The 21,023-nt window shown below is 39.6% G+C and overlaps 1 protein-coding gene and 3 long non-coding RNA genes across 4 annotated transcripts in view; 3 read left to right on the top strand and 1 right to left on the bottom strand.

Annotated features, from left to right (window-relative positions):
• LOC143359109 (facilitated trehalose transporter Tret1) overlaps positions 1–17,982 on the bottom strand; it is a 33,736-nt gene extending 15,754 nt beyond the window's left edge. Inside the window, exons 1-2 of the mRNA XM_076796818.1 lie at positions 17,742–17,982; positions 8,415–8,598 (exon numbers count right to left, since the gene is read on the bottom strand). Of these exons, the coding sequence (XP_076652933.1) occupies positions 8,415–8,434 (20 nt within the window). The 5' untranslated portion in view covers positions 8,435–8,598; positions 17,742–17,982. The remainder of the gene's footprint in view (positions 1–8,414; positions 8,599–17,741) is intronic.
• LOC143359120 (uncharacterized) lies at positions 77–833 on the top strand. The gene is made up of 2 exons (XR_013083062.1): positions 77–571; positions 659–833. It is a non-coding gene; the product is annotated as an uncharacterized LOC143359120 (long non-coding RNA).
• On the top strand, positions 7,317–7,917 carry LOC143359136 (uncharacterized). The gene is made up of 3 exons (XR_013083069.1): positions 7,317–7,344; positions 7,404–7,683; positions 7,743–7,917. It is a non-coding gene; the product is annotated as an uncharacterized LOC143359136 (long non-coding RNA).
• Positions 7,953–8,412, top strand: LOC143359131 (uncharacterized). The gene is made up of 3 exons (XR_013083066.1): positions 7,953–8,022; positions 8,082–8,208; positions 8,387–8,412. It is a non-coding gene; the product is annotated as an uncharacterized LOC143359131 (long non-coding RNA).
• Positions 17,983–21,023: the final 3,041 nt, after the last annotated feature.

Genomic DNA, 21,023 nt, shown 5'->3' with positions numbered 1-21,023 from the left:
GCTCGTTTAGTCTGAGTAACAATAAGCTGGTGATAACGAGAATGTTATTTTCAGTCCAAAAGTACAGTATAGTACGAAACAAAAGTATAGTGTAAAACTATATTTGTTTCTCAATGTTTTACACTCACTTAAAAACGGAAAATATCAAGACTATATGCAAAATCTCACAATTTTTTTAATTGTCAATATTTTTCTCTCTATTTGGTACAGTCAGAGGAATTCTAAACAATATACATTTTTATACATAATATAATATAAACTTCTGCTCCACTAAAGTCGAAGATTCTAACAAAAACTTTGTAACCACACTCCAAAAACCGGTAAATACACAGGAACAAGGTTCACGTCGATAATATTTACTGTATCTTTATAAAAAAAAATTTGCACAGGCCCAAGGAAAGACCAGCCACGCTAAAATCACTACCAGAATGCTTAGCACTTACGAGAGCGAATATTCGCCTAACCAACAACACGTGCCTACTCGAGATCGCCAGAATAGTAAGTGGAGAGTGACCTCGATTTTGTATCGAGGCAATAGGAAGCAGAATAACGTATCAGCTGTGACATTTCGGTATGCGTGATTTTCTTTGCGATTATTTTAATCTGGTGACGCTTTACGGTGATTCACCCATTCACCGAGATTTTTTAATGGTTCCAGAAGTGGAACACCGAGTGGTGTACACGTATTTGCTATATCGCGAAGGAGATCTCGAAGCAAAACGATCAAAAACAACACCGAAGAATTTCCGACGTTAAAACCTTGCCGTCACGAGCTACTTTGAGCAAGAAACGAAAATGGACGTCAAACGTTGATATCGGCAGCAGGCAAAAGTCAACCGTAAAGAATAAATTTACATCACCGTTTATGTTGACACGAAGACATACAGTAACGGGCAAAACTGAGTCTACACTATTTGAAGCAACATATGTCTTGAATGTTATTGAGAAGTTAGAAGGATTAGTTTATTAGACGAGGTGTTAAAAATTTTGGAAAAAAATTTGAATTGGTCGGAATCGCAAAAGAAACAGTAAAAGTTGGATATTTCAGCTTTTTTATCTGAGCCTGTATTGAACATTTAAAGAATGTATTTGATTCGCTCGAATAAATTATATCCATGCTGAAAATTTCACCGATATTGGTTAATTCGTTTACGAGTTATAAACGATTAAAAGTGCGATTTTAAGTCGAAAATCGTGAAAAATGACAATTTTTCCACTTTTAACCGTTTATAACTCGTAAACGAATTAACCAATATCGGTGAAATTTTCAGCATGGATATAATTTATTCGAGCGAATCAAACACATTTTCTAAATTTTCAATACAGGCTCAGATAAAAAAAAGCTAAAAAAACTAATTTTTACTATTTCTTTTGCGATTCCGACCAATTCAAACTTTTTACACCTCGTCTAATAAACTAATCCTTCTAACTTCTCAAGAACGTTCAAGTCATTTGATCTAATTTTTAAAAAGTTATGTTGCTTCAAATAGTGTAGACTCGGTTTTGCTCGTTACTGTAGATAGAGCAACTATCTACAGCGAGGCATGATGATTCGCAGAAAAAAAGACTGGAGGAGGCTATCGGGCCGCTTCGAAAAATTAGTGTCAATCGGAAAGGAAGATACAGCGGCTTCGGCTTGCTTCATTAGCGAAGCAATTTGCATGGGACGAGAGGGGACAGCTATCTGACTTTTAATCGTTAACCCGGTGGGACCTCGCGTTCGCACGGATCATTATTATTGCGTCGTTCGTGTAACACGTGTCCAAGCAAACGAACGGGGCCGCGCGCGAAGACGCGTGATCCAGCGTAACTTTAATTTCCAAAATGGGCTGCCGGTGGTCAGTGACACTCGGCCCCTCGTAAACGCGGGACCGCGAAATGGTCACGCCTAAAATTAAATTGAGTGCGCTCGTTCCCTGGCCGTGCCGTGACACTTTTTTTATTTCTTTACACTTTACATCACCGTTCTTAGTTCGCTAGAAAATTCGTTTCGTTCTTCGTAAGCGATTACTGTGTTGAAATATCGTATAGAAATGGTACATTAATTTTTAACCCCTTGCACCACCATTTTTAACCCCTTGCACCACCCCTTGCACCAAAATTTCATAGAAAAAAGAAAGATAATTTATATTTATTGTATGTCTATGTTTCCTCCAAAGGATATATATCGACTACGATAAAATAGAATTTTGTTTCGGTTTAAAGGAAATTAATAGCATACGTATTTATTATATTAGACTCTGTTCAGAATCTTCATCACGAGTATGACTCGATATTGTAAGGCAGGGGGTTAATGGTTCATAAACTTTTGGCATCCTGCCCTTATAATTGGCAATTTTTTCTAGAATTGTTTTCTAGTCTAAATTCATGAAATGCAAACCCATTTGAACCCACGCTCATTTTAGTATTCTTGAGAAATATTCACGTTAAGAATTCTCATACATATTCCATTTACACTAGGCTTACGGGACCCGTCAAAATGGCGGCTTCTGATATTTCTAATTTACGGTTATCAAGATTGTAAAGATACATCCACGAGGAATTATTCAAAAAATTTATTTCCTCGGGTATTTAAAAAATGGCGAAAAATTTGGACAGATACGCTCTTGTTATTTTTATAAAGTAATGCAAAATAGTGGACTTTTAGTGCTCCGTGAACCTAGTGTCAACGCGTCGTGAATTTTGCGTTTCAAGTCCCGCCTCCTTCATTTGTATAAACAATAATTTCTACTAGTTACACGATAATAGAGTTTGCACGTTATTTATTCAAATTATTTCGTACGAATAAATTAGTATTCAATGCCACTAATTTTATGAGAATAGATACCAGTAGTTCCAAAGGAAACCAGTAGTGCCGGTCACCGGTGACCGGCGCGGCAGCTACCGTGTTAATAAACAATGAAGCTCCTAGGCAAGTTCGCCGTTACGTTCGCGTTTCATTCACGTTTGCCAAACGGTCTCACTCGCGGAGTGTGTATCAACGCGGTGAAATCTGACGATCCTCCAATGTCTGTCGACGAATGATAAGTACGAGTGTGGCTGAACAGCAAAGTAGTGTGTTATGATCTTTATTGAAGCGCATATTACGATAAAAATTGTGTGGGATCTCAACAAACGTGGTGTTCTCTTAGTTACAAAGCAATACACACCGACCGCAATTAGTACTCGGTGATTCCAGCGTTAGTATCAAATAGCAAATTCTAGTAATTACTCCTTGTGGTTGAAATTGTAGAAAGACACGAGAGGTGAATCGAAAAAGAACGTTCACAATTACCGAAATTATAAAAGCATTTTCATGAGAAATTTCCAAGTAATTGAAGCACACTTAATAAAAATGATATAAAGTCGGACTAAACTCTCGTCATAATTGTAAGTACACATCAATCGCAATTAGTACTCGGTAATTCCAGCGTTCACATCAAAATGCAATGCGTAGTAATTAGTCCCTTCGGTTGCAGTTGTGAAGAGGCACGAGGAAAATCGCGATGGAACATTCCGACGGCGACATTCTCGGCTCCATCACCGGCGAGGAGTGTCACGCGCGAAGGACACTTTCGAAAACTCGAAAATTCGTTCGAGGACAGCGAAGGAATCACAATAACGCGAGCGAGTAGGTTCGTTTAGATCGTCTGAGATGGTGTCATCGTCATCAGAATCATCTATCGGCCTGTTATGAAACGCGAGTCGATCGATCAGCCGGTCCCGAATGCCGATAGTTTTGAGAACCGCTTCTCACGGAACAATGCCGCGACCGGTCGGCTAGAATTACGGCTCGATACACGTAATTAAAACGATTAGTCGTCTAGCTGACGCCGCGCTCCGGCCGAGCGTTTCGCTTGCTCAACAAATGGGCTGACGCTTATCGATTCGCTCCCGGTTTTCACTTTTATTGAAACTTTCGTTAGCGCTCCGTTAACACTAGGTTTACGGAGCATTAAGGGGGCCGGCAGGCATTTGGCCTTGACTGTCACGCTATGTTATGCTATGCCTTTTTTTCTAGACATTTTACGTCTTAAATAAGTAAGTAATCAATTAAAAATGCATACCACCGTGTTTGTAAATGTCTTTGCTATGTCTGTATAGAGCCCTTTTTTCGATACGAACACTAAATCTCGCGAAATTAAGAGAATCTCTCAGCGGCAGCCATCTTGTGACGTCATACTTGCTTCAGAATTCGAATTTTCTGCCGAATATTACAAATTACTCCACGATGAGGTAGAAATTCGCAATTTGGGCTCTATACAGACATAAATTGGACTTTTAGGAAACACAATTGACCACTTCTAAACTGCTCATTGCAATATTGAAGCGATAGTTTGAAAAGGTTTTGACCCATGCATACGTATACGGATTTCAAACTCTGCCGGCCCCCTTAAAAGCGAGTATTTTACATTACTTTATAAAAATAAGAAGAATGTGTCTACCCAAGTTTTCAGCAATTTTTAAAATAATATATACCTAAGGAAATAAGTTTGTTGAATAATTCCACGTAGATGGACCTTCGCAATCTCAATAATCGTAAATTAAAAATATTAGAGCCCGTCATTTTGACGGGTACCGTTAACCTAGTGTTAATCGAGTTACGCCGATCATTGCTGCAATTTTTCTTAGCCTTGTGACCGAACTATCACGCCTAGATAATTCAAAGTGTTCCAGATAGATATCAGAATTTGTCAACTGGAAAGTTTTTGTCATTCAGACAAAATTTTGGCAGGAAGATTCGCACAAAATTCCTTTCTCTGATAATCTTTGAACGCCAAACTAGAACCCCAAAAATTCCATAAAATCGAAGTAAGTTATTTAATGAAATAAAAATTGCAAAAAATTAAATGTACGATACTGAGTAATCCTCCAACTTTCTTGCTAACTAACTAAGATAACTAAGATACTGAGTAATCCTCCAACTTTCTTGCTAAACTAATTAAGTTTAGTACAATGAATATATCAACGTAAAAATTCATTTTAAAACCTGCACAAATAATTCAGCCACATATGGCTGACGTGGTGTTCAACGTGTTAACTAAAATTCTTCCAATCCAATTCTTTCAGGTACAATCATTCTATTTCATTCTTTAATTAATTTCCTAATAATAATAATTTTTATTTAATTTTTTATAATTCTTTCATTCGATTCTTTTACCTCGGGTCTTTCATCCGATTCGTTTAACCAAAACCTTTTAATGGCATTCAGAGTATCCGTCATGAAATTTTCTGTCCGGGCCTAAGCAGTTGGCCGGCTCCAAGCAACCACACTTAACATCGATTATGCCTATGGCGGTTCAATGAAAACGCTGTTAAAGATCGTTAGACGAATTGAATGCACCCGAGGCGACGTTCCCATGGCCCGGAGACAAAGAGCGAATTTTTCTAGTTGAATACGGTTGTTGCCCGTGTGTCTCTAGCGTGACAAACGCCGGGCCGGCACAATGCTGCACTATGGCACAGAAAAGGTCACAATGTGCATTCGGAGCTGATGGAGGCATTAGGATCGCGGTTACGATGAGATCTTTCGACGACCTGCATCATTCGACGGTCTACGGGCAACGCGAAGGACAAAGAAAAGGGAAAAGATCTTTTCGACCCGTCTTCGGGGAGCCTATGCAGGCCCCCGATGCTGTATACCTGAGACCAACAGCTATAGTGATTGGAACATTTCTTTTTTTTTCTAGACTAAAACACCGGTCCAGAAACCAGATTCCTGCAGCTGTGCGACAGCTGATGTTGTTGGGCCGAGGATGTTTGTGTAAACGTCAAATTTCGTGGCTCGGTTTAAAGAGTCTGCAGCCATTTTTCAGTTTTCATGCAGGCTTAATTTCAGATGCATTTTTTGAAGATTTTTTAAGTATTTTTTACGCTCTGTATTTACTAAGTGAAGAAGCAGAAAAGTGAAGAAGAAGAAAACGAAGTTTAGCAATAATTGTAGAATTTATGGAAAAATATGTTAATACTTCGAAAAGGAGAAAATCGGTGGAGTGTGGAAAAAATGGTAAGGAAACAAATTCTAGGGCTTACATAAAAATTGTACAACTTAAGAAAAAATTGCAGGACTTTGGGAAAAATTGTAATCGTTATAAAATAATTCTGGGGTTCACAAAAAGGTTGTGCAGCTTTTACAGAAGATAGCAAAACTCATGAAAAAGCTGAAGACCTTGAGAATGGTGAGACCTTGAATAGATTTTGTGAGTATTTTTTACGCTCTGTATTTACTAAGTGAAGAAGAGGAAAAGTGAAGAAGAAGAAAACGAAGTTTAGCAATAATTGTAGAATTTATGGAAAAATATGTTAATACTTCGAAAAGGAGAAAATCGGTGGAGTGTGGAAAAAATGGTAATGAAACAAATTCTAGGGTTTACATAAAAATTGTACAACTTAAGAAAAAATTGCAGGACTTTGGGAAAAATTGTAAGGGTTATAAAATAATTCTGGGGTTCACAAAAAGGTTGTACAGCTTTTACAGAAGATGGCAAAACTCATGAAAAAGCTGAAGACCTTGAGAATGGTGAGACCTTGAATAGATTTTGTAAGTATTTTTTACGCTCTGTATTTACTAAGTGAAGAAGAGGAAAAGTGAAGAAGAAGAAAACGAAGTTTAGCAATAATTGTAGAATTTATGGAAAGATTGTAAAACTTCGAAAAGGAGAAAATCGGTGGAGTGTGGAAAAAATGGTGAGGAAACAAATTCTATGGCTCACATAAAGATTATACAATTTGAGAAAAAATTGCAGGACTTTGGGAAAAATTGTAAGGGTTATAAAATAATGCTGGGGTCCACAAAAAGGTTGTACAGCTTTTACAGAACATAGCAAAACTCATGAAAAAGCTGAAGACCTTGAGAATGGTGAGACCTTGAATAGATTTTGTAAGTATTTTTTACGCTCTGTATTTACTAAGTGAAGAAGAGGAAAAGTGAAGAAGAAGAAAACGAAGTTTAGCAATAATTGTAGAATTTATGGAAAGATTGTAAAACTTCGAAAAGGAGAAAATCGGTGGAGTGTGGAAAAAATGGTGAGGAAACAAATTCTATGGCTCACATAAAGATTATACAATTTGAGAAAAAATTGCAGGACTTTGGGAAAAATTGTAAGGGTTATAAAATAATGCTGGGGTCCACAAAAAGGTTGTACAGCTTTTACAGAACATAGCAAAACTCATGAAAAAGCTGAAGACCTTGAGAATGGTGAGACCTTGAATAGATTTTGTAAGTATTTTTTACGCTCTGTATTTACTAAGTGAAGAAGAGGAAAAGTGAAGAAGAAGAAAACGAAGTTTAGCAATAATTGTAGAATTTATGGAAAGATTGTAAAACTTCGAAAAGGAGAAAATCGGTGGAGTGTGGAAAAAATGGTGAGGAAACAAATTCTATGGCTCACATAAAGATTATACAATTTGAGAAAAAATTGCAGGACTTTGGGAAAAATTGTAAGGGTTATAAAATAATGCTGGGGTCCACAAAAAGGTTGTACAGCTTTTACAGAACATAGCAAAACTCATGAAAAAGCTGAAGACCTTGAGAATGGTGAGACCTTGAATAGATTTTATAAGTATTTTTTACGCTCTGTATTTACTAAGTGAAGAAGCAGAAAAGTGAAGAAGAAGAAAACGAAGTTTAGCAATAATTGTAGAATTTATGGAAAGATTGTAAAACTTCGAAAAGGAGAAAATCGGTGGAGTGTGGAAAAAATGGTAAGGAAACAAATTCTAGGGCTTACATAAAAATTGTACAACTTAAGAAAAAATTGCAGGACTTTGGGAAAAATTGTAATCGTTATAAAATAATTCTGGGGTTCACAAAAAGGTTGTGCAGCTTTTACAGAAGATAGCAAAACTCATGAAAAAGCTGAAGACCTTGAGAATGGTGAGACCTTGAATAGATTTTGTGAGTATTTTTTACGCTCTGTATTTACTAAGTGAAGAAGAAGAAAAGTGAAGAAGAAGAAAACGAAGTTTAGCAATAATTGTAGAATTTATGGAAAGATTGTAAAACTTCGAAAAGGAGAAAATCGGTGGAGTGTGGAAAAAATGGTAAGGAAACAAATTCTAGGGCTTACATAAAGATTAAACAATTTGAGAAAAAATTGCAGGACTTTGGGAAAAATTGTAAGGGTTATAAAATAATTCTGGGGTTCACAAAAAAGTTGTGCAGCTTTTACAGAAGATAGCAAAACTCATGAAAAGCTGAAGACCTTGAGAATGGTGAGACCTTGAATGGTGAGACTTGGAACAAAATGTAGGGCCTACGAAAGTATCGTAGAACTTAGGAAATATATTATAGGATTTGTGAAGAAATTAAGACAATTGGGAGACGTGAAAATATTAGGTGGATTTTGGGTATTATAGGTTTACAAAGAACAGAAGAAGGTTGTGCTGATTTGAACGATTTTTTCAGGCTAGCCGGTGACTGCAGTGATACTGACCTCAACGAATAGGGATCCATGTTTCCTTCCTATTTGTCTGGCTGGAGCAGTCTCGATTCCTGAGCGTTTGAACCGCTGCTCCCTCTTCTTCCTCCGGATGTGTTAATCAATTCCGACTTCACCTCGAAACGAACACCTCGTCAGCTCAGAACGAAGTTATGGCACTTGGTCACCATCGTACGCTCTGCACAGAAAAATCAGCCAACACATATAATCACGCCGATTGCTTGCTGCCGCCATTTGCTGTTTTCCGCTTAATGTCAGATCGTTAAGGAACACGATTTGCTCGGGCACGCGAGCTCGCACACGAACGGCCCAGAATTCTTCGAAAATTGTCCTCGAAAAGTATACCCAAACCTTTAATTCCATATACTCTTGATCGCAATCTCTATAGTCAAAAGACGTGCACTTATTGCGCTCTGGGGGACACAAAAATACTTTGTCAGTGAGGGAATGCTAACAAAATTGTTAATTGCAACCTGGAGGCAGAATCGTTGTGATTTATGAATTAAATTAACTATTAAACACCTCTAAAGAAGAGCTAAAGCAGAACTTAACGAACTCGAGACGATGGTTACTCCGTTAAGAACTAAAACCGAGCATGAACATTTTTGTATTTAGAGCCTCCAAAGATAGGTATGCAAACAATTTGTCGGATGCGCGTCTAATACATTAGATAAGATTGAACAAATGTCAGCATGCGATTCGAAACTTGTGTAATGTAGCGGAATTGAACGGAGGTATTCCTGCTTTGAATAATTCACCGTGCGGGTAGATACCGTGGTCACGAACATGTGTTTCGAAGGAGACTGTGGAATACCATAGTTAATGATACTGTAATTTCGTAGCCGAGACCGCCTCCGTGGCAGGACACTAACTTTCTACGAGGCGCTTTGCAGAAACACGGGCGCCGCTATCCGTTGATCGATCATTGCCGAGGAATATTGTTTATGGGCCCGGACGCGCTTTAGCTCTATTGAGATCGCTTTATTCAGTATCCACAAATCATTGTTCAATTTCTATCGCCGTAGAGCTCCGATGATTCGACCCTTTCGCGAGCGTTTGTTGTACAGTGCACGCATGCTCTCATAAGTTGATATTCGAGCTGCCCATTCGACAAATATGATAGAAAATTGAACTGAGAGAAGATCGGTGAAATTCATTTTTATCTGCAGATTCTTTCGATTCAGTGGTATTGAGCATATAATTATTAAGGAAGTTTGTTTTAAACGGAGAAAGTTAAACTAAATGCTTTGCCAGTAAAATGTAAAAAAAAAGCTTGGAAGGTTAGTTTATCGATTTGTGCACTACACTTGAGGAATTATTAATGATATCTTTTTTAGTATTTAAATACAAATATCTGTGCACATTCCAGTTTCGAAAAGAGGAAGCATAAATTTTTGTATGCTCAAAAACTGTACCACTTTTGTTCGAGATGCTCTTTAAAATTTTATGCCAAAATGAAAGTTGAACTGAGGATTCTATACATTTATGAGAGAATGAGTTTGCAAGATTTGAAACGGTACAAAAGATTTAAAAAATGCTTTCAATATGTTACAATTACTAATGGGATAAATGTGTGGACTACATTTTTATTTTGCATAAAGAACCATTTCGCATTTTTATTTCTTTCGTAATAGTTTGAAGTGCTACATGAATATGTAGGTATATGGTAATGCGTGTCAGGTGTTTCTGTGGAGTTTGAACTGTTTTGACTTTTGAAGTGTGAACAGTTTAGGAAAAGGTTCAAAAGTTACCAGGTTTTACTCGAGCTGTCTACACATATAAAAATTAATTGATTTATGAAATTGATTTTGTGGTTCGTTTATGAAACCGGTCTTCTATGAAGCTAAAGCTACGTCCGTTTACTATAAAACCAAATCAACTATAAAATGTCCAAATTACTATAAAATGCTATAAAAGGCTTCTATGTCGTTCCTGAGTGACAACTTGCAATAAATTCATTTGCAACGTCGAAGTTAAGACGCGCAGCACATTAAAATCTCGCTTCGAGATTGATAATAAACGACGACGGATTTATTCGTTTCATTAAAACGCTAATCCCCAGATAAGTTTAAACTCTGTGTAGCTCGTCCGTGACCGGAAGCCTCTAAACACGGTCTTAGCGTCAATTTAAATTAATTCTGCTTCGTTTAAGAAAAAAAAGCGAACGCGTTGACGAGTACAAATGAAACTCTGGAAACCAATGACAGCCATAAAGAACTCTCAACTGCCCCAGCCGCTGTCCACTTTGATAAACTTCGAGCTATTAAAGCGTAGATACAGTTAACAGGATCGTAAAAGCTGAAAAACAAATTTAATCGCGCTCTTTACCACTTTGTTTTTACAATTCGATTGATTTCCTTCGTAATTAAAACGAGCATCGTGTGTTTCGGCCGTAAAGATTTCCTCGAGCTTCCAGAAAGCACGTGTGCTCGCCGGTTTCCGTATTTTTCCAGGCGAAGTTTCTCAGATTATCTCTTTTACGATCTCTAATTTTACTCCGGAGACGCTAATTGACCGACAAACTATACTTTACGCGGGGAATGAAGCGCAGGTCCGTTTTTCTTGCGCCTCCGACCGACATTTTCGGTACTCCCGTTGCGGACCGTTAAAATATCTCCGACGGCTGTAATTAGTTGCATAAGGCGTGCTAGTTTGTACGAAAATTGTTCCTACACATTAAGAAATCTTGTATAATGCACGAGTGAAGTCATTGTAAATATCACTCACGATTATTTAAAATAGTGTAAACGTTGCTCTCGCGAAAATATTTTCATGAGACTCGAGAAATGCTTGCTGGGAATTTTCACGTAGCAAATATCAGCACAACTGCTGTAATTTTCAAAGAACAACACGTCGCAACTTTCGAGCACGCAATCAGTCTATTTAAAGCCGCGGTAAACGGTCGGTTCGCTTCAAGATAATTTCTGGAACGTAAACAAATTACTTACCATTCGCTGCAAGCGAAATGCTGCAACTCGTTAAAAAAATTCTGCGCAGAATGAACGTTCGATTCTCTAAAATTACTATCAGGCTCTAAAGCTTCTACGCTTCTAGGGAAATTATTTTCCACTCATTTTCCTTATCCACAATTTTGTTCGTACTCGCGAGTCGTTCGTTTCCGTCGCTGGCGACACCGATCGTCACAAAGGAATCAAACCGATCTAGATCTTTGAAAATCGCACACGTTCTCCGTCTCTCCATACGTCGAACGACTGTTTCCTGAATCCTGAGGTATTTCCGCGGAAAGAGCCCGTTAACGAGGACACAATTTCTGAAATCGTTCGGCGATAAATCACGATCGATGCAGGGGGACTTTGCGCTCGGTTGCATAAGCGACTCACGTGCTGCGGGACCTCGTCACGTGAGCCACAATTAAGGACAAACACCGACGATTATTCCTTTATATTGGCTGACGATCGAGAAACATCTTCCACGCGAACAATCGATCCGCGGCACAATTCGATTAAAGATCGCGATCGATGCGCGAGACGCGTCTTTCTGCGTCCACCGAAACAATCAGCCGCAATTATTTACTTCGAGACTACAGCGTTTACTCGATACATGTCCAAAACGTGGGTCTAACCAGAGACATATATCGGGCAGGAGATACTATTCTTTGATCCACGCCGAATGAAAATTTCATGGGCCCTCACAGGGATAGTTTAGGGACTTTTATGGGCTAGGCATTGGGGGCATATGTAGAGTAAACTGATGACTTTCCTGATGTGAATATCGCTAAATTAGAATAATAACCTACGACAGAACGTTGCCTTGAACGTGGCATTTCGCAGTTGCTTTTTTAACCGTGAATTTTACGAGCCATAAATGCTTAGTAGTTTTGTAATCTAGTAATGATCGTAGGTCAGTGGACAGATAAACACAGACGGCATAGTAATTATTACGAAACAATGGTTGAAGAATATAGACAAGAGGATTACACTTATCAACCGTATCGATCGTATTGGCGCAATCGCAATTGCGAACGGTTATTAAATTGATCCCACTTTTCCAGTTCACTGGAAAAATATAATCCTTCTTAACCAATATCTTTTTAACCGCACTTTATCATGCTCAAGTCTTTCCTATTTATTGGATCTACAATTGACGATGACATCATAGTTCATTTTCCTTTATTTTTGTATTGCGCGACATTGTACGGGTCACTAGTAATGACAGTCATCGTACTCGTTGGTTCGTAAAAAGGCGACCACTCGAGTGAATCGATCATTTTTCTGGTGAACGTAATCTGACGATCGTAATTTCCCGTCGATCATCGTGTCATTATTAAACTTGTTATCTTGTCTGTGTAGTATCGATTAGCCGGTACAAGATTAATCCAGCACTCGAGACCATTATGCGAGGCATTATCGTCGTCTGGATCCGAGGCGGGACGAATGATTAGAATGATTTGAAAATTCCCCGAACATTGGCACTCGCCGATAAACACGAGCGTAAACACTGAAACGTCTCTCGAAAGCTACGATTCCGATGTATTTTGCACCTTGAAACTAGCGCAACTTTTTCATGGACAAACAGTCGGATCAAAAAATTTCTACTCTCATAAATAAGGTCACCGAAACGTCCTTCGAGTCGTGGAAAAGCTGCCGAACTGTAGTTTCAACAGAAGTTTCGAAGAAGTGAAAATCGACGCGGTGCAATTCCAAAATTCCGATTAAATGTTAATAACTCCTTTTTTGCTCGGAATACAATTTTCCTAAACAACACTAAATTTCACGATGTTCCGACGTACGTATCTGTAGGTCTAAACAGGTGTTTGCGCACGTTTTTGCTCGGAATAAAATTTTCCTAATATTAACACTAGGTTTACGGAGCACTAAAAATGACTATTTTACATTTCCTTATAAAAATAACATGAATATATTTATCAAAATCTGTAGCCATTTTTTTAAAGATATATACCTAGAGAAATCAATTTGTTAAATAATTCCTCATGGATCCATGTTTGCAATCCCAATATTCGTGAATTAAAAATATTAGAATCCGTCATTTTGACGGGTCCCGTAAATCTAGTGTTAATAATTCCAAAACCAGTATTCTCTACTTGTGACTGACTATATTAGGGGTACCCATAAATAATCAATTATTTTCAAAGCATTTGTTTTGCCTTTAGTTCTGTACTTTCACATTTTTCGGTAAAGCAGCCTGTGTTCAAAATATTCTAAAAAGTATATTTTTTTTTACAACCCTGTAATAAAATGGCGGCGTCCGTACCTTCCGAGGATCATATTCGTCATTGCATACTTTTTCATTTTCATGCGGGATTTAATGTAACAACAAAGAATATTTGCGATGTTTATGGAAATGTATTGAAGGTCAACGAGTGTCAACGTTGGTTCAGGAGGTTTGCTGCTGGTGATTATGATCTCTCTGACAGGCCTCGGACGACCAGTTGAATTTGATAATGACACCCTAAAATCTCTAGTGGAAGCTGATCCAAAATTAAGTATACAAGAATTATCGAGAAGCCTTGGGTCCACATGGTCAACTATACAAAGGCACCTAAACGAAATGGGAAAGGCATATAGGCCAGGAATATGGGTACCGCATCAATTGTCGGAGATCAACAAGAATATTCGTCGATCAATTTGCACTTCTTTGCTATCAAGATTTCGTAGAGATCCATTTCTTAGCAGAATCGTTACCGGAGATGAAAAATGGATTGTTTATGATAACATAAAGCGTTCCAAGCAATGGCTTTCTGCAAATCAAACCGCAATATCAACCCCTAAACCTAGCTTATCGCTTAGAAAGGTGTTACTGTGCATTTGGTGGGACTGTCGTGGCATAATTCACTTTGAGTTGTTGAAACCTGGAGAAACAGTTACTGCTGAGTTGTATTGTCAGCGATTACAACGGCTGTATTCAGAACTATTGAAAAAGAGGGCATCTTTAGTCCACAGAAAAGGTGTAATACTGCAAATTGACAATGCTCAACCCTATACAGCGTAACTCACTCAGGAAAAAATCGAAGAATTGCAATGGGAAGTTTTACCGCACCCCCGTACTCACCGGATATTGCTCCCTCTGATCTATTCAGATCTCTGGAGCATTATTTAAGAAACAAAACATTCTGTAGAAGATGTTAGGAGGCACCTTGAGTCATATTTTGCTTGACGAACCCTGGTTTTCTATAAGAGGGGGATTGAAAATTTGCAAGAAAGACGGCAAACTGTCCTTGATAATGATGGAGATTATATAATAAATTGAGAAATAAAACCCTGAATTTACTACAAAGTTTGTTTTAGATTTCAAAATAATTGATTACTTATGGGCCTCCCTAATAATTCCAAAACCAGTATTCTCTACTTGTAACTGATTATAGTACTCCAGCTTTTCTAACTTAGATTAAATCTTTTAGCTACCTGTTTAGAGCTCTTCTAAAAATAACGATAATTGCACTTGTTGAGAGTCGAAGCGATTTTTATCGAAGCAACGAATTAATGTAACAATTTAACGCCCGCGTTATAATTGTAAAATTAGAAATAGGAAATACGTCGATGTGAACGTGAACATATCTCGCATCGTTAGTTTCTAAGAAATGATCGAGCTCTTCATTTCGGAAGTGTTGCGAGCAAATCTTATCTTGTCACATTTTTTGCCTGCGATGTCACAGAAATCCATCGATCAAAACCTGTTCGATCTGGTTCGCATCTTCGTTTTTCCTTTTTACTGTTTCGAAACTCGGTGGCTTCAACAATCGCCCGAGCACATTGCAATTCGGACAACGCCTATTTCTGGTCAATTGTGCAGACGCGAAGGGGGTCAAAGGTCCAGGAAAATCGGCATCGTAGAATAACGACGAGCATCAGCTGCAGGTGCGATCCGAGCGTTATTGCACATCGTTCATGCGATTAAATCGTCTGGTGACGCACCGGTGTCGCCGGCTCGTAGTCCAACGATTTTATTTAGAGGAAACAATGCGTGCAAACGTGGAAGATCCCAAGTGTCAATACGATTGAACCCGATCCGATACATATTCATTACAGTACGAGCGAGAAAGCGAGCATGATTTACGTTAACACTACTTTGATCGCGGTAGACCTCGCCTCTTATCGCAACGAGGTCTATAAACATAAATGTCCAGCTTCGCCGCCTCTTTATCGCGGAATTTATGATTGCGTTTGCAGAGACTGCCTGTGTCAGGGTCGATCCGGACACCTGGAAGATTCCAGAATTCAATCCTTCGTTCCCATAATTCATTATTAACCCTTAACAGTCTGAAAGTATTTCAAGTTTACTTCCCATCAGGTCTAAGCTATTTTTCATACGAAGAGGAACTATGGACTCAACATTTTTATATCAAGTATAGAAAGGAAAATATTTGTATTATTAATTAAATTGATTTTTGCAACTATATACGCGGCACTGGACCCAGTAAGTCCTCAAGTTTCATCAAGTATTATTTAAAATAGCCAGGAGATTTGTATACAATTGCCTCCAATTTTGGAAACACCCTGTACACGTGCTCTCAATTTTGAAAGCACAGTGAGAATACACTCAGAAGACCAAGGACCTTCAGAATTCTGTTTATAGAATCTCTTTATATTTCAAGTGAGCAAAACATGTCTTCATGCCTAAGTCCACCTATTTTTTAAACAATCTATACCTCTACTCGAGCTTTTGAATTAGAACGAACTTTGAACCAGTGTTGCCAGGTGAGGGGAGGGAGCACGAATCGAGGGGAAAGAGTTACCCCCTCCCCGCCAGTACCGGAGCATGCGCGACAGAGTCGAAACGCGTCACGTGGGGAATGGCGCGGTGGAAGGGGAAATTAGAGTGGGGGAACAAGACTTGATCTGGCGACGCTGAACCGAAAGGAGAAGTATTCTTAGTTTTTACAATATTGTAATGTTTAAAACATCCTAACCCACAGCCATTCTAGATCCACGGTCAAGCTACCAAATCTCTCGGACGAAGGATCTTATTGTTGTCCTTACGGGGCCTGGTCACCTATTTTAGGATCAACCTGTATACCTAACCGGGCTCTACGCAATCATAATAAATCCTGGAACGATCTCGAAGCGCCGCGTTATCCTATCCATCGAAAACGGCGTGGGTCCCTATCACGGAGCGTCTATTTTTGAAACGGTAGTCGCTCGTATTCCTGCGTGTGTATTGCGCGTGTAAGAGCGTGCGTTCTACGGTGCGTACAGGACGCAGACTGTTCTCGAAAGCGGCTTGCTCGATACATTTAAACCGGCGCCGGACTTTCGACGGATCGACTTTTCCTTTCCGTTTCGCAAGGATCGAGAGCACAATTTCAAAACGGAGCAAGCAATCTTTAGAAAAGCTGCGAGCCGAACCACCGGAGGCCATTGTCCTCGCGGCATTTCTGTCGTTTGTCAATACACTCAAACGTGGAAATAATAAATTGCACAAACATTATACAACCAGGATGCAACAGCAAATCTTGTTCCACAATTTTGTTTCTTAATCACTCTCTGAATTGATCGTCAATTACTTTGAAGGCAATTAAAAGCAAATTAATTGTACAGAGATTATACAACACATTTGCAACACAAGGGCTCAGGTTCTTCAATACACTGATATTATTAACACTAGATTTACGGGACCCTTTAATTTACAATTATTGCGATTGTAAAAATGCATTTAACACGTTTATTCCTTGGAACATATATTATTATAAAAGCCGCAAAAAGTCCGACTGAATATATTCTCGATATTTTTATACAATAAACCGCTGCGTAAACCCAGCGTTAATTAACTCGCGCAGTTTTCCAACGCAGCAATACAGCTACAATTAACCATTTACTCTTTCCATTGCGCAGAAATTAAAAACCGACGCTCGAAAACGAGGCGAACGAAATCTCCCGGGGAGCCGAGCACGGAATAACAAACAACAACAACAACAACAACACGGAATCCTTCATCGACGTATCGCAGAGTTGCCCAACGACGTATCAGCTCGCATCAAGCTCCATTTCAAAACAGTCGAAAGCGGAATACGAGTCCTTCGAACGCTATCACGGTGGATGCTCGGCGAATCGTTACCGTTATCGTTAATACGGTCTCGTTAAATTGCAAATTTCTTGTCTGGCGTGACGTCTAGCAATAATAGCGCGACTGCCCCGGGCCTGATCTACGGTCAAGATCCCCGAACAAAGGAGTCGGCCGAGGACTCGGTGAAATCCGTCCCCTCGTCCGAAGGATCGATGAAAGTCAACGTCCGTGTCTGTGTCAGCTATTATCGGCGCGACGTTTCAAGCGGTTTCGATCCGGTTTGCTTCCGCGTACGCGGGGCCGGCTGCGTAAATAAGGTAGCAAACGGCCGGGACTCACCTTCAGGAACTGTGTCTGTAGTTCTTCGGGCCCCGTAGGCGACAAGGCCCCTGGCCTCGGCTCCGGGATTCGAAAGGACCAGCAGTAGGAGGGCAACGGCTGCTCCTTCGGGCTCTGCCGGGCGATGTTGGGCCTCCTCGGGCTCACCGGCTTGCTCCGATGCTCAGAACGGAACTGGGACCTTGTTGGATCGGCTGGCAGCGCGTCACGACGTTCTACTCGCGATGGTCGGTTCGCGACTGAAGCCTGAAAACAGGCAGACAAGCCGCGTCGGTCGATCCGACGTCTGCTGCCTCGCGCCATGCCGCCGTGGCGGTGCCCACAAAGAGATCGATTTAACCCTCCGAACGATGGCCGAACCGTTTTTACCCCTGCTCGCTGGAATCTTCAATTTCTGCACCGTAGCATCCCTTCGCGAAGCCTCTACCCGATTTTCCCCGATTTTTGGAATTTTTTTGAAAAGAATTTGGCAGAGACATTGATTTTGGAGCTTGTGGGCGCGCTTAGCAATGTTCAGAGAACGCACCACTATTTTTATTATGCGGAAATTGGAATTTTTTCACGGAGGTGTAGTGGTTCGAGGGGGAAGTTGTACGAAAAACGTATGGGGCGTGTAAAAGATGGATTTTATCATTTTTATACTGTATATTTTCTTTTCTCTTGGTTATTGTAACTTTTAATGTTATGTTTTGTGGGAAATCGTTTTTGTTCTACCCCCTGGGGAAAAGTTAGTATGGAGCAGATAGTTAACAATTTTAAAAACTCACGATTTTCGTTTCTCTCGGTTATTGTAACTTTTAATGTTATGTTTAGTGGGAAATCGTTTTTGTTCTACCCCCTGGGGAAAAGTTAGTATGGAGCAGATGGTTAACAATTTTAAAAAGTCACGATTCTCTTTTCTCTCGGTTATTGTAACTTTTAATGTTATGTTTAGTGGGAAATCCTTTTTGTTCTACCCCCTGGGGAAAAAATTAGTGTGGAGCAGATGGATAACAATTTTAAAAAGTCACGATTTTCGTTTCTCTCGGTTATTGTAGCTTTTAATGTTATGTTTTGTGGGAAATCCCTTTTGTTCTACCCCCTGGGGAAAAATTAGTATGGAGCAGATAGTTAACGATTTACAAATGCCACGATTTTGGGATTTATTTATTTTTTAAGTGAATAGCGGTTTTAAATATTGATGATGTATTTATTAGTCTTCAGAGAATATGCAGCTGTTTGTGTTCTGCGTTAGTTGTAATTTTGCTCAAAGTTATGGTGATCGAACTTGTCATTTTAATGAAGCCAGAAACAAGACACTTAGAAGAAGCGCATCAAGTTTCTAGTGAATTGAATAAAGATATCCTATCGTTTCGCAAGCATGTGGGATTCGCACTTCATCGAAGTGTCACTTGATCTCCCGGTTTCTACATATCAGTTCCACGTGTTTCCTGGATGAGCCTCAAGAATGTTTAACACATAGTCCGTAGCTGGGATCGCGAAAGGGAGCCGCTGCGATAAATCTCCATATGCGAAGAACATCGACAGTTAATCCATATTCATCCGAGCGCCGCGACAACAGGAAACGGGAGCTGTCGCGAGAATCGTAGGGCAATCATTTGCTCACCGTAAACGAGCAGAAGGAAATTAACAAAAAAACAAACAAAAACTTAAAAATTAGAACAATTTAATGGTTTAACTTCACCTTGGCAACCCAGAAATTTTTAACTTTTTAATATACAATCCTGTACATCTTGACGAGAAGGTGCCAAAAATCGAAGTTTCAAGGAGAGGAATTCACTGGCTCAAAAATTACACGTGTTTAGAATTAATTAAGACATATCACATGATGACAGATGATAATCCATCAGAATTCCGAACATTCGGCTCGATTATCTTATCGCGAAACTTTGAAACGAACCTCTCAATTAACTCTAAAATTGTCCTCTTTTTTATAATAGTTTATAAAATATTCTTCAGAACGGATCACTGCCCTCTGATTTTTTTCCAGGTAGGATACTTCAAAAGCGGACATTTATCGAGCAACGGCGTGGACCGAAAGGACATTTCGGCGATATTCAGGATCTCGTCAAGGTTCTATCAGGACTTTAATCAATTTTATGAAGAAATGAGTCAACTCCGGGTGGAAAGAAACAACGTTGTCACAGCATTATGTTTCATCGAGGGGATGAAACTATCTGAGTGGAGCACGGGACAAACCCCGTTGTCACGACCATAGAAATAGGAAGCGTCGAACCGGCCAGTTAATCCAACAAGTACCAGTCGTCCGCAAATAGATCTTGACCTAAGAAGCTTTCCGTAGATTCGCGATAAGGTAGAGTGCCCACGTTACCGACAAAAATAGTCGAAAAATGGTTTCACGCGCCACAACTTTTCGTCCTTATATGAGAATATTTTTCGCTGGGAAAGGGCTCGTTCGAAAGAGGAAGGTTCAATCTAGCGCACGCTGGTCACGAGCTGACGAGATTATGCAGATATTTGGTAATATAAGCGTTAGAAGTAGGCTAAAAATTGACGATGCGCATGCCGTGGAATCCAAGCATTTTTATGCCATTGGATGAGTTTTCTGGATGAAATCGAGAGTTGCGCATGCTAGAAAATATCTCCGGCTACAAATTGAGCTATAGAAATTGGGGAGCTTAGAAATTTGGGGTCCTAGAAATTGGGGAGCTCAGAAATTTGGGAGCTTAGAAATTTGGGTGCTTAGAAATTGGGGAGGTTAGAAATTTGGGAGCTTAGAAGTTTGGGGTCCTAGAAATTGGGGAGCTTAGAAATTTGGGGTCCTAGAAATTGGGGAGCGCAGAAATTTGGGAGCTTAGAAATTTGGGTGCTTAGAAATTGGGGAGGTTAGAAATTTGGGAGCTTAGAAGTTTGGGGTCCTAGAAATTGGGGAGCTTAGAAATTTGGGATCCTAGAAATTGGGGAGCGCAGAAATTTGGGAGCTTAGAAATTTGGGTGCTTAGAAATTGGGGAGGTTAGAAATTTGGGAGCTTAGAAGTTTGGGGTCCTAAAAATTGGGGAGCTTAGAAATTTGGGGTCCTAGAAATTGGGGAGCTCAGAAATTTGGGAGCTTAGAAATTTGGGATCCTAGAAATGCATCCTAGCATTTCTAGTCTATCCTAGCATTTTTATACCATTGGATGAGTTTTCTGGATGAAATCGAGAGTAGCGCGCGCTAGAAAATATCTCCGGCTACAAATTGAGCTATAGAAATGGGGGAGCTTAGAAATTTGGGGTCCTAGAAATTGGGGAGCTCAGAAATTTGGGAGCTTAGAAATTTGG

The sequence above is a fragment of the Halictus rubicundus genome, chromosome 1, assembly GCF_050948215.1.
Source record: "Halictus rubicundus isolate RS-2024b chromosome 1, iyHalRubi1_principal, whole genome shotgun sequence".
Lineage (NCBI taxonomy): Eukaryota > Metazoa > Arthropoda > Insecta > Hymenoptera > Halictidae > Halictus > Halictus rubicundus.
The sequence above is the reverse complement of the archived record's forward strand: the minus strand, read 5'-3'. Positions and strand labels throughout refer to the sequence as shown.